We start from the raw sequence: 13,150 nt of genomic DNA, 5'->3' as shown, positions 1-13,150 counted from the left end.
GTTAGATGAGCTAATTAGGTAAGTGCCTGATATAGTGCCTGGCATTTCACAGGCGCTCATAAATGATATTAGCTCACCATCATTATCATTCTCAGCACTATTATTAGTTATATGACCTGTTCAAAGTGGTAGCTAATAACTGGCGAAACAGGATTTGAACCCAGGTCTCATGACTGCCAATCCATGACACTCTCCACCTCGCTCTGGAGCACAAGACTGGGGACAGTCCTGATGTCACCATCTCAGTACCTTGTGCAGTGTTGTCTCCATGGAAGATGCTCAGCCCCTACTCAGATCGGCAGGGATCATCTTGTCACTCATTCACCACACATTTGCTAAGGCCCTGCTCTGTGTTAGGGATCCAGAGGGAAAAGAATGTAATGCCGGCCATCCTTTCTTCCCCTTCCAGGTTCAAATGGTGAAAGACGATGACCCCTCCTGGAAGCCCACTTTTATCGTGAAACCTGATGGTGGTTGTCAGGGTGACGGAATCTACCTCATTAAAGACCCCAGTGACATCCGCCTGGCAGGGACCCTCCAGAGCAGGCCGGCGGTGGTCCAGGAATACATCTGCAAACCTCTCCTTATCGACAAGCTCAAGTTTGATATTCGTCTGTATGTCTTACTCAAGTCCTTAGACCCCTTAGAGATTTATATAGCCAAAGACGGACTCTCTAGGTTTTGTACCGAGCCATATCAGGAGCCCACCCCCAAAAACCTGCACCACATCTTTATGCACTTAACCAACTATTCACTGAACATCCACAGCGGCAACTTCGTCCATTCGGACAGTGCTAGCACCGGCAGCAAAAGGACTTTTTCCAGCATCCTTTGTAGACTGTCTTCCAAAGGTGTTGACATCAAGAAGGTCTGGTCTGACATCATCTCCCTGGTGATTAAGACAGTCATCGCGCTGACTCCAGAGCTCAAAGTCTTCTACCAGTCAGACATCCCCACGGGGAGGCCGGGCCCCACGTGCTTCCAGGTAACCATTGCCAGTTCCCAGCCTGCGTTTCCAGCCTTGACCCGCCTCAAGAGGGCTCTCTGGCTTCGTGTGGGATGAGTGATGGGGCGGGGCGGGGGGAATGGCCAGAGGAGGGGACAGGGTTGGTGGTGCTGTGGGCTTGGGTGTTAAACCTGGGCCCAACTTCCAGCTTTCTGTTTGCTCGCTGTGTGATTTGGGGCAAGCTGCTTCCCTTGTGTTACTTGTAAAATGACATGAAGAATACCTGCCTTAAAAGGTTCTTTTAAGAATTAAATGAGATAACATGTGTAAAGCAGAGTTTTACATTCATTCGTTTACTCATTCATTCATTCACTCATTCATTCATTCACTTACTCATTCAACAACCTTTGCCACATGCTTAGTAGGGGTCAGGCATTGTCCTGGGTTCTATTGAGACAGCAAGTCAGGGCCCTGCTTGCTGATGCATAGAGTCTGTTGTGAGAGACATATAATTTAAAAAGCAATGATTATGGAGGGGTTATAAGTGCTAGAGTACAATAGGAAACGTCTGAGGTGCTGAGATCGTGGGGCCACGTAACATTCTCCGGGCGGGAGTGGCATGGTCAGGGAAGGCTTCCCGGAAGAAATGGCAGTTGAACTGAAACCTGGAGCGAGAGTTAGATGAGGCAGGAGAAACTGGGTAGGGGTGGGGGAGGCAAAGGGTTCCAGGTGGAAATGTGCTGAAGCCAGAGAGGTGAGTGGGAAGCAGGAGGCACGGGAAGAGGTTGAGTATGGTTGCCGGGTGGGGTTTAAGGCAGAGATGTGGGGGGGAGATGAGGGAAGGTGAGGTGGGAGAGGAAGGTAGGGGCTGTGTCGAGAGCCTGGGTATTGGTGGGGGCAGGGTCCCTGGAGAATATTAAGCAGGGGAAAGATGCAGTCCGATTTGCATGTTACAAAGAACAGTGTGTCTACAGGGTAGAGAACACACTGAGACAAGGCCGGGAGTGGGGAGGTCCCTAGGAGACAGTTGCTTTCACATGAGCTGGAGAGGATGCTGGTATGGACTGGGAAGGTTGTGTTGCAGGTAGGGGGGATAGACAGATCTGGGTACCAGGGAAGGAGCAAGAAGGGCTCAGCTTGGTGACTAGATGAGGCTGGAGAGAGAGGAGAGATGGTGGCAGTGAGGGCAGGGAGGAACTGAGGCTGATGTGCAGGTGGCTTGGGTACTTGCATGGATGGATAGCAGCCCCTGGAAGAGGACCAGGCTGTTGGGGGAAGGTTGGGAGTTGGACTTAAAGTGCCTATGTGACATCCAAGTGGAGGGATTGAGGGGACAATTGAATATTTGGAGCTTGGAGTTCAGGAGACATAGGCCTGGGTTGGGGACAGAGATGGGAACTCATCAGCAAGTGGTGACCAAAGAGGGAGACGAGAGGACTGAGAAGACACCTATGGGAATCACCATTTCACTAAGGGACAGGCAGGGGAGGGGGAGGGAGCCAGGAAAGGAGGCCAAGAAACAGTGTCTTGAGACAGAATAAATATCAAGAGAGAAGGAGAGCGAATGGCAAGGAGGAGGTGCCTGGGGAAGCAGACAGGGTCAGCGCTTCAAATGCTGCTGAGATGCCGGGCAAGACCAGCACTGAAACTGTCCTCTCCACTCATAAGGAGTTGACTGGAGACTTCAGTGAAAATTGTCTTCAGCAGAGTGGAGCCAGGGCCAGAGTCTGGTGGACTCAGCCAGAGTGTGGGAGGGAAGGGAATGAGGCTGGAACATTCTTACAGGCCATTCAGCTGTGACAGTGCGGGGTGGGGAGACGTGGTGTCCAGACACTCCATAGGTACACACTTTCCTGCCCCCAGATCAATCAGTGTAGGTAGGAGGAGAGAAGAAGGGGTACTCCTGGGACCCTCTCCATCTAATTCTTAAAGTCATTTTGTAGCACTTGATATATATGAAAAAAGAATACATGGAACATACTTGTAAGCCATGAAGCCAAACAACAAAATGATTATCTCAAGCCCTCCTCCCAACCCAAGATCTCCAACTAGTGTGTTTCTGCCCCAAACCATGTCCCTGCCCAGCCCTGGGGTAGACATTACCCTGAATTTTATGTTTATTATTTCCTTGCTTTTGAAAATACTTTTATTAGGCATGAATATATCCCTAAACAATATATTGTTTTGTTTTGCTTGTTTTTGAGTTTTATAAAAATGCTATTATAAAGTGTGGAGTCTCCTGCAACATTCTTTTCCACTACACATAAGGTTTCCGAGGTCCACCCATGCTGGTGGGGGTCGTGGGTATTGCCTCATTTGCACTGTTGTAGATTCCACTGTGAATATGCACAATTTATTATCAGTTCTTCTGTCAAGGAACATTTGGGTTATTTCCAGCCTACGGCAGTCAGGTGACAGGTCTGTTGGGACAAGAAGTGAGAACGGAGGGCGTGGGCCAGTGTCTCTAGTGGATGGGGCATTCACTCAACAGCAGAAGAGGAGGCTGGTCCCAAAGTGCAGCCCCAAACCCAGAAAGGACACCCCAGGGGCTGGGCGCCAGTCAGCAGGATTTCCAGGCAGGCTGGCGGCACCTTTTGGAGGGCTATTCAGGCCATGATCAGTACCAGGACGGGGTAATTGCCATCCAGAAATCTGTCCTGAGAAACTGGACCCCTGGCCTTTGGTTCCCAGGGAGGATGGACAGCTCAGCCATCAGGTAGGTGGCTTAAAACATTAGAAAGGAGAAAAGGGCAGAACTTAGAGGTAGGACCAGAGAAAAGAAGTCCTGACGTAAATCATCAAAAAGCTAGGGTCAAGGAGATAAGTTGCAACGTGGACACGTCCAGGGGTCATCCCGGGGGACCATGTGGTCAGATCTGTTTGACAATGACAGCTATTCTAGGACAATCATGTGGGCCCAGCATGCAGAGCCAAGCCACAGAGGCCTGGCTTGGACCGAGTGGCAGGGTGGAGGGCCAGGCTGGTTGTTTTGCTACATGTCTTGCTATGGACAGGCCACATGGGGCAGCCATCAGTGGGGCCCAAGCTGTGGGGAGCTGGTGGAGGGGGCAGACAGGGAGGGAGCCACTGGTTTGGACAGATCATGTCTGCAAATGGAACCACAGTCTTGGGACCGTTTCCCATTGCTTGACCACACTAAATGCTTCCAGGCCTGGGCAAGAGGAGGAGCATGGCGGGGAGAGGCCAGGCTCAAGGAAGCGCTCTTCCTCTTCCCAGCTGTGTGAGCTTGGGCATGTTTCTTCACCACTCTGAGCCTCTGCTTCTTTCTCTGTAAATCACCTATGCTCACTTCCCTGCCTGCCTTTTACTGTGAAGTAATGTGGGTGACAATACTTCGACAGGGTATAAGGTGTTAGATATTTGGAATTTGTCTTACTATACATTTCAGATTCCCAGTCATTAAGGGAGAAAATGGTATCCTTGGGCCGGGCTTGGTGGCTCACGCCTGTAATCCCAGCACTTTGGGAGGCTGAGGCGGGTGGATCACGAGGTCAGGAGATCGAGACCATCCTGGCTAACATGGTGAAACCCCATCTTTACTAAAAAAAATTACAAAAAATTAGCCGGGCGTTGTGGCAGGCGCCTGTAGTCCCAGCTACTCGGGAGGCTGAGGCAGGAGAATGGCGTGAACCCGGGAGGTGGAGCTTGCAGTGAGCCGAGATCACACCACTGCACTCCAGCCTGGGTGACAGAGCGAGACTCAGTCTCAAAAAAAAAAAAAAAAAAAAAAAAAAAAAGAAAGAAAGAAAATGGTATCCTTTTCTCCTTGGAGCCCTCTCTTACTTTATTCTTATCACTTGTAAGAACACTTTTGAGTTTGGGTCTCACATACCTGAGCTGACTTGGAACCTAGAGATTTAGGGACCCAGTTAGGTTCTGCCATTGACTTGCTGTGTGTTCTTGTATAAGTCACTCAACTTCTCTGTGCCTCATCTTCCTTGCCTACCTCACAGGATTGTTGTCAAATTCCAATGAGATAAAGATTATGAATGGCTTTTCAAGCTGTAATGTTCCATGCAGATAGAACACATGACTTCTTTGCCGTACAGCCCCTCTCGCTTGTTGCCTGGGCTTGACTCAGATTGCAGCATTCCAGAACATAAACTCTAGCCAAAGAAATTACATTTATCTTAAACATGTGACAGTGACCCCTTTCCAATCATAGCCACAATAACTACTTGGGAAATTGTGATGGCCCAGAGCAGTTGCGGGCACTGCTCAGGCTGTGGGTAGGTTTCCTGTAATCTGCTGCCGAGGAACGTGGCCTCCCTGTCATTCCAGCCTGTCAGCCTGTCTCCTGTCATTGCCTAGGTAGGTCCCAGCAACATATCCTCATGTCAGTCTTCTTGAGGGCACCAGTATGACTCTGACTTATACAGCAAGGCCTGTCTCAGTGTAGATGAATCATATGGCAGAAATAACACATGCAGAGGAAAGGTTTCCAGCCCAGCTTTCAAGAACGTTCTTTCCCAGTTCCATTGCTTGCTCTGTATCTTCTTCTAGCTCCCTGTATCTAATTATCTCCTTGGCCGTGATCCTTTCTCTTAGATGCCTGAAGGAGATGCTGTTCCTAAAGCCTAAGATGTTTCTCCTCTTTCTTCTTTGTTTTTTTTGACCTCCTCCTTACCCTTCAGCCAGTCACCCCAAGGGAAGAAGGCCAAGGAGCAACGCAGTGAGTGGTCAAGGGCTTGGATTTGGTTCTTAAGACAGCCTGGGTTTGGGCTAACCCTGGCACCTCTAGCTGGTCTGCTTGGCAAGTTAACAATTCTCAGCCTCAGCTTCCTTATCTGCAGTTAGAGACCGTATTTGTACCTCCCTCTCAGAATTATCGTAAGCGCAAATAAGAGCAAACTAGGAAGAATGTTTAGCACAGCACCTAACACATAGGAATCACTTAATAAATGACAGTTTTTATGAGTATTCCATAGTTTGTTATCTGTAACCACAACAGCTCTCAAATTTGTCTATGATGAAGTGCCTTAAAGTTATAAGAAACCATGAAATATTCACATTTTAAACCTAAAAGGAACACGAGTGTTCCAAGAAGCATAGTTTGAAAACCATTTCCTTTGCCTGGCATTTGTCACCCCTGACCCCAGCCCCAGTCTAGCTTCCCTGTACCCTCCCTGAACCCTGCAGTCTTGAAAAACAGATCCAATTGCTGTCTTGGACATAATTTATGCTTTCCCATTGCTGCCCTTTGGTTCTCTTCTGTCTCGGCTGACCTGGCATGCTCTCTCCCATTCTTGCTGTTTCTTGAACTTCAATGCCTTCTAAGGTGCTATTCAAGCCCCACCTCCTAGATAAAGCCTTCCTCCAAAGACAACTTCTGATATTTCAGCTTTTTCTTCCTTTGGACTCTAACACATTCCCTGGGCACCCACTGAGACAAGCCCTGAGCTAGTATGGGCGTGTGGTTATGGATAAGACAAGGTCCCTGCTCTGAGGGGGCGCACAGTGTAGTGGGGAGAGCTGACTCATGAGAACTCTGGTCCCTTGTAAGAAATGCTATGAGAGGGTCCATGTGGGATGCTGGGAGAGCCCAGAAAAGGGAGTCGCTAACTTTGCCTAACCCTGTCAGAGAAGGCTTCCCCGAGGAGGAGATGTTTAAGCTGGAGCGTAAAGCATGAAGAAGGGTTTGCCAAGCAGAATATGATAGAAGCATACACTCCCAGTTTCCCTCCTACCTCCCTGGCTGCTGCTTCTCAGCCTCTTCTTCTGGACCTGTCAGTGTTGGAGAGTCTCAGGCCTCCATCCTTGGAAAGATGTCCCCCTATTCACAATCACTCCTAAATGATCCCACGTAGCCCCCATGGCTTTAAGCACCTGCTCTACACTACTGGCGCCTATAGCTGTATTTCCAGTCCTGACCTTTCCTTGAGCTCCAGATTGGTATATCCCAGTGCCTACTTTAATTGTCTACTTGGATAGTTAATAGCCATCAAACACTGAACATGTCCAAAGTCAAGCTCTTGACTTCCCTCCCAAACCTACTCTCTATCGTCTTTACTGTTTCAGTAAACGAACGGCATTCAGTCAGTCACTCAGACCAAAAGCCTGAGACATCCTTCTTTTTTCTGTTTCCCTCCTTCATACATCCAACCCATAAGCAACTCTTGCAAATATCCTTTAAAATATTCCCAAATGTAACCACTTCCACTGTTGCCATCCCAGTCTAGGCAGCCATCACCTCACACCTGAATGGCTGCCATAGCCACCCTTGCTGCCTATAGCCTATTTTTCTCACTGTAGCCAAGGAGATGCTTTAAAACACAAGTTGGATCCAGTTACTTTCCTCACGGAAACCCTCCAATGCCTTTTTCATTGCACTTAGAATTCTGGCTCCTTCTCATGGTCTACAAGATGCAGCGCCATCTGCCCCTTGTCTATCTGACCTCATCTTCTGCCACTCTCCGTTTCGCTCATTCTTTGCTGTTCTTCAGAAGTGGCCTTTGTTCTTGCTGTTCCCTCTCCCTGGAATGCTCTTCCCCAGCTATTCAAACGTGATTTCTTCTTTTTTTTTTTGGAGTTGGAGTTTCACTCTTGTTGACCCAGGCTGGAGTGCAATGGCACTCACTCACTGCAACCTCCACCTCCTGGGTTCAAGCGATTCTCCTGCCCCAGCCTCCCAAGTAGCTGGGATTATAGCTACTCACCACCACGCCCAGCTAATTTTTTAAAAATATTTTTAGTAGAGACAGGGTTTCACCATGTTGGTGAGGCTGGTCTTGAACTCCTGACCTCAGGTGATCCACCCGCCTCGGCCTCCCAAAGTGCTGGGATTACAGGTGTGAGCCACCATGCCCAGCCCAAAAATGACTTATTCTCTCACTTTATTCAGCCCCTGTCCATATGTCACCTCCCTGAGACTTTTGCCTCTGGTGTTGAGGGAGTAACAATAACCTCCTTCTGCAAACAACTAGACTACCAGAAATATATATGAATGTGTACATGAAAGAAACATTTTCAGACTTTGGACCACAGATAGCTCAGCACTGTGATCTCTGAGAAAAGGGGGAAAAAAACAAGGTGAGTCTTATGGTTGCCTCAGCTTTTCATCTGGGGGCAATTTTTGGAATATGGACACAGAGGAGGTGAACCTAAACAGCGTCCAGTGACCTCATTGAGTTGAGGAGATGAAGATTGAAGTTTGGGAAGGCTAAGGTGGCTGGAATTTGTGGGACAGAATTACAGAAAGGAAGGAGCTAAGCAGGAAAAGAGCTCCAGAAAGCTGCATGAGATCTCGGTGGGTCTCTGCTGAGTCCTAGGCCATGCATATATGGAGGGTTAATCCACAAAGCTGGACAGAGAATAACTGGGGGACTGATAAGCTGAACCATTTCTGGGGCTCACACAGGGCACGGAGGCATTCGAGCCCCAAACAGTCAGAAAGAAGAGTCTTTGGTGATGGCTGGGAGCATGCAATGGAGTCTCCAAAGAAGTTCTGCCTTAACAGGGAGGGTTAAATCCTCCCTGGGATGAAGGTTACTCTAGACCCATCCTATTCACCTTAACCAAAAGGCTTTGAAGGCATCAGGCTGATTTGCAAATAACTGACTGCCAAAACAAGGCCCAGCACTTTAAAAGAAAGACAAAGTCCAGACACTCAGCATTGAAATATCACAACGTCCAGCATTCAATTATAAAAAATCTCTAAACATTCCACAAAACAGGAAAAGGTAACCTTTACCGGTGGGAAATCATTTAAGAGAAACAGATCCAAAAATATCAGAAATGATGAAACTAGCAGGAAAAGGATACTAAAACAGCTATTATAACTATATACACAAATTTTAAGGAACATATGAGCTTAGTGAAGAGAGAAATGGAAACTAGTGAAAAGAGCCAAATGAAACTTCTATAACAGAAAATATAATCTCTGAGATGAAAATATCACTGGATATGATTAACAGCAAATTAGACACTGAAGAAGAAATCATCAGTGAACTTGAAGACGTAGCAATAGAATGTGTCCAAAATTAAATAGAGAAAAATGACAAGAAAAAAAAAACAGACCCTCAGTGGACTATGGTCCAATATTAGGTGGTCTAACATATGTGTAATTGAAGTCCCAGGGCAGAAGAGAGAGGGAATATATATATATAAAAAAAACTTCTGAAGAAATAATGGCCAAAATTTCCCAAATTTGAAAAAAACTATAAACCCACAATCTAAGTAGCTCAAGACATTCCAAGTAAAATACACACACATGCACACACACACACACACTCCCCCCAGATTATAATCACACTGTTGGAAAACCAGTGATGATCAGAAAATCTTAAAGGCAGTCAGAAAGAAAAGATACACTATGTTCAGAAGAACAAAGAATAACCACAATGTTCTCATCAGAAACTGTTCTGGCCAGAGACAATGGAATGACAAGTGTCTCCTCTTTAGAAAGGCCTCCCTTTTTTATGGCTGCATATTATTCCATGGTGTATATGTGCCACATTTCCTTAATCCAGTCTATCATTGATGGACATTTGGGTTGGTTCCAAGTCTTTGCTATTGTGAATAGTGCCACAATAAACATACATGTGCATGTGTCTTTATAGCAGCATGATTTATAATCCTTTGGGTATATACCCAGTAATGGGATGGCTGGGTCAAATGGTAGAACTAGACAAGACTCATACTGGTGGACAGGAGGAATCTGAGGTTCTTACAAGTATGGTCAACTAGAAAACCACAGGATCTATCTGGAGGGCTGCATGTGAGGTGGGTGGGAAGGTAGTTGGTTCAACTGCAGAGCTGCTGGATCTAGGTTAGTGGAGAGCTAATAGGAACTGACATTACTATCATCAGAGCTTTTGGTGCTTTTCCTACAGTTCACAAAGTGCTTTCCCTTGATTTGCTTGTTTCAGTCCTTCCTATGAAATAGGTAAGGCACCAAGATATTTCCTTATTTTATAGTCTGGAGATGGGTTATTGCAATGGTAAGGTGTTTCACTCAAGTATACATGTCCAGGGTTTGTATTAGAACTGGAATCCAAATCTCATTCTCTGAATTTATCTTTTTCAGTAAAAAACTTATTTTGCTATGAAAAAAAAAAAAAAAAAGAAAGGCGCCCCCTGGCCCTCCTAGGTAGATCACCAAATGCTCTCCTCCACCCACTGTATCACACTCTGTGTTCTTACCTTACTTTCATTATTGACTTGCTTGTGGTATCTCTCCCCTCTAAAACATAAGCTACAAGGGGGTAGGAGTTTTGTCTTATCGCTGCTTTATGCTCAGTGCCAAGAACAGTGCCTGGTATCTAGTAGTGCCCAATAAATAATTGACAAAGTAAGTAATGCTTTCAGGCAGAAAAGTATGAAGGCAGAGAACAGTAAAGCATCCTTGAACTACTAACGTTTCAGCACAATGAGAGCCCAAGATGTGTAGTAGTAGCAAGTGGGAGGAGATAAAGCTGGAGTGTTGACAGATGTCAGGCCATAGAGCAATTTGTAGGACATGCTGTGGGACTTGGGCTTCATTTTGTAGACAGGGATTTTGGGCAAAGGAGTGTTAATAGTCTATTTGCACTTTAGAAAAATGGCTCTGGCAGCACCTTGTGTCAGATGAATTAGAGGAGCGAGTTTGAGAGCAGAGGAAAAGTGAGAGGTGGCACAGACTTGTGGAGAGTAGAAGCAGAGGGGATGGGCCAGGTCTAGAAAGCTTTTTAGGAGGTAGAGTGTGCAGGTGTTAGTGGCCAGCTGGTTGTAAGGGATGAAGGGAAAGTTTTGACTTGTGTGATTGGGTGGATAAGGAATACAGAAAGCAAAGGAGATTTTAGAAAAATATGGTGTATTCATTATCTACTGCTGTGTAGCAAATTACCCCAAACCTTAGCAGCTTAAAACAACAAATACCCACTATCTCGCAGTATACGTGGATCAGGAATTTAGGCTTAGCTGACTGCTTCTGGCTCGAAGTCTCTCACAAGGCTGCAACCCACACATTGGCCAGGACTGCAGTCATCTCAGAACTTAACTGGGGAAAGCTCCTCCTCCAAGCCTACTCCCATGGCTGTTGGCAGGTCTCAGGTACCCCCTAACTGTTGGCTGGAGAAATCAGTTCCTTGCCACCTGGGCCCCTCCGTGGGACAGCTCACGACAATATGGCAGGTGGCCTCCCTCTGAGTGAGTGAGCAAGAGAGTGAGAGAAAGCACCCCAAGATGGAAACCACAGTCTTTTTATAACCCAATATTAGAGGTGACATTTCATCATTTCTTCCCTATTCCATCTGTTAGAAACAAGTCACTAGGTGAGGTCACACCCCAGTGTGTGCACAAAAGGAATGAATACCAGGAGGCAGGGATCATTGGGACCATCTTAGAAACAGTAGACCACAGAGTGCATTTGGATACGCTGAATTTGTGGACTCTAGGACCTCCCAGTTGGGGATACTCTGGATGCATATGGAAGTGTAGGTGTGGGGCTCAGGAAGGAACCCCTGTTGTTGGGATGTAGTTTGGAGCCTTTGCATAAATTTATAATGAATGGCTCAGGAATCTCCCCAACTTGATTTGAAGCTTCTAGAATGAAGGACAGATATCTTTAAACCCCCCAGGGAGCCCCTCAAGTAGAAGGTGCTCAACACAAAATTGCTGATTGAATTACTTGGGGAGGCAGAATATAACATGGTTGAAAAGCTCTCTCTCCGTTTGACAATTCCTGCTCCCTTAGAGGGACTTGGAAAGAGGCTTTCCCCATTCTCAGCTGCATGTTCCTTGTCTGCACAAAGTGGATTTTCAAAAAAAAAAAATAAATAATAAGTAAAGCTTTTTCCCTGGGAACCCCAGTTTATCACATAGGTAAAAGGTAAAATTTGATCTGATCTGGTTGGCCTCCCCCTTGGGACCCCAGAAAAGAACCCCGGTTTGAAAACCACTGGACCAAGTAAATACCTGATTTTCTGCCAGCTGGGACATTCTTTGATTTTATGACAAGATAACTCTACATATCTCCCAGTTCTGTGATTCTGTTTATTAAGATCCATTGATGCTACATATTTTATTGGACTTTTGAAAAGAAAATCATGCATATTTCTTTGAACTTGTGAAAAAATGTCACAAAGCTGGCTCTCATTAAGCACCTTCTGTGTATCAAGCACTGTGCACAAAATATTATATTGCATTATCTTTATTTGATCTTTTCTCCCCTACTGGAGTCTAAGACTTTGTTTAGTTCACTGTTGTATTTCCAGCAGCTAGAATAGTTCTTGGGACATAGAAAGCATTAAATAAATATTATCTGGGCTGGATGCGGTGGCTCACACCTGTAATCCCAGAACTTTGGGAGGACAAGGCAGGCGGAGCAACTGAGGTCAGGAGTTCGAGACTAGCCTGGCCAACATGCTGAAACCCCGTCTCTACTAAAAATACAAAAATTAGCCGGGCGTGGTGGCACATGCCTGTAATCCCAGCTACTCAGGAGGCTGAGGCAGGAGAATCGCTTGAACCTGGGAGGTGGAGGTTGCAGTGAGCTGAGATGGTGCCACAGCACTCCAGCCTGGGCAACAAGAGAGAAACCCCGCCTCAAAAAAAAAATTAAATTAAATTAAAAATAAATATTTTCTGAATGGATGAACTAAGGTAAGTAAGTACCATTCATAGTTCCATTTTATAGATGAGGAAATTTGGGCTTAGAGCTGCTAAGTAACTTGCTGTAGTCACACAAGTTAAAGGCAGAACTAAGATATGAAATGAGCCCCTCTTGACTACAAAGCACACTAATGCCATTTCTTTTTGGTGGAATTGGCAGGAAACTGGAAAGAGATAGCAAATATTGAGTACCTTCTATATGATGAGCATAGGCCTAGGTATTGCTTTTCACTGCCATTATCAACAACCCTGACAGAGAGCTATTGTTATCCTCATTTTTCAGATGAGATCATTGAAGCTCAGAGTGGCTAAGCACCTTACCTAGAGTCATGTAGCTAGTGTAAGGGACTGAGCTGGGATTGGAGCCCAGGTCTTTCTAACTCCAAAGCATTCCTGTACAAGACCCAGCATATTCAAAAACATGCACTCAAGTTTAGGTTCTGGAAAATTTCATGCCACCAGTGGGTGTAGACCAACAGAGCTGATGAGGCTTTACCACCCATGCTCCAGCTCCCAGCATTCCCAGCTTTACATTCATGAAACCACTGGATATTGAACTGGGAAGAGTCCACCAGGCTGAGAAAGTACAAACTA

At 46.2% G+C, this 13,150-nt stretch overlaps 1 protein-coding gene across 3 annotated transcripts in view; it reads left to right on the top strand.

Moving 5' to 3' along the window:
• TTLL11 (tubulin tyrosine ligase like 11) overlaps positions 1–13,150 on the top strand; it is a 288,007-nt gene that overhangs the window by 110,445 nt on the left and 164,412 nt on the right. For all 3 annotated transcript variants that reach the window (XM_030817756.1, XM_030817757.1, XM_030817758.1), the window contains one exon: positions 410–985. In XM_030817756.1, coding sequence (XP_030673616.1) covers positions 410–985 — 576 coding nt within the window. The remainder of the gene's footprint in view (positions 1–409; positions 986–13,150) is intronic.

This window comes from Nomascus leucogenys, chromosome 8, assembly GCF_006542625.1.
Source record: "Nomascus leucogenys isolate Asia chromosome 8, Asia_NLE_v1, whole genome shotgun sequence".
Lineage (NCBI taxonomy): Eukaryota > Metazoa > Chordata > Mammalia > Primates > Hylobatidae > Nomascus > Nomascus leucogenys.
This window is presented reverse-complemented; position numbering and strand designations above follow the sequence as displayed.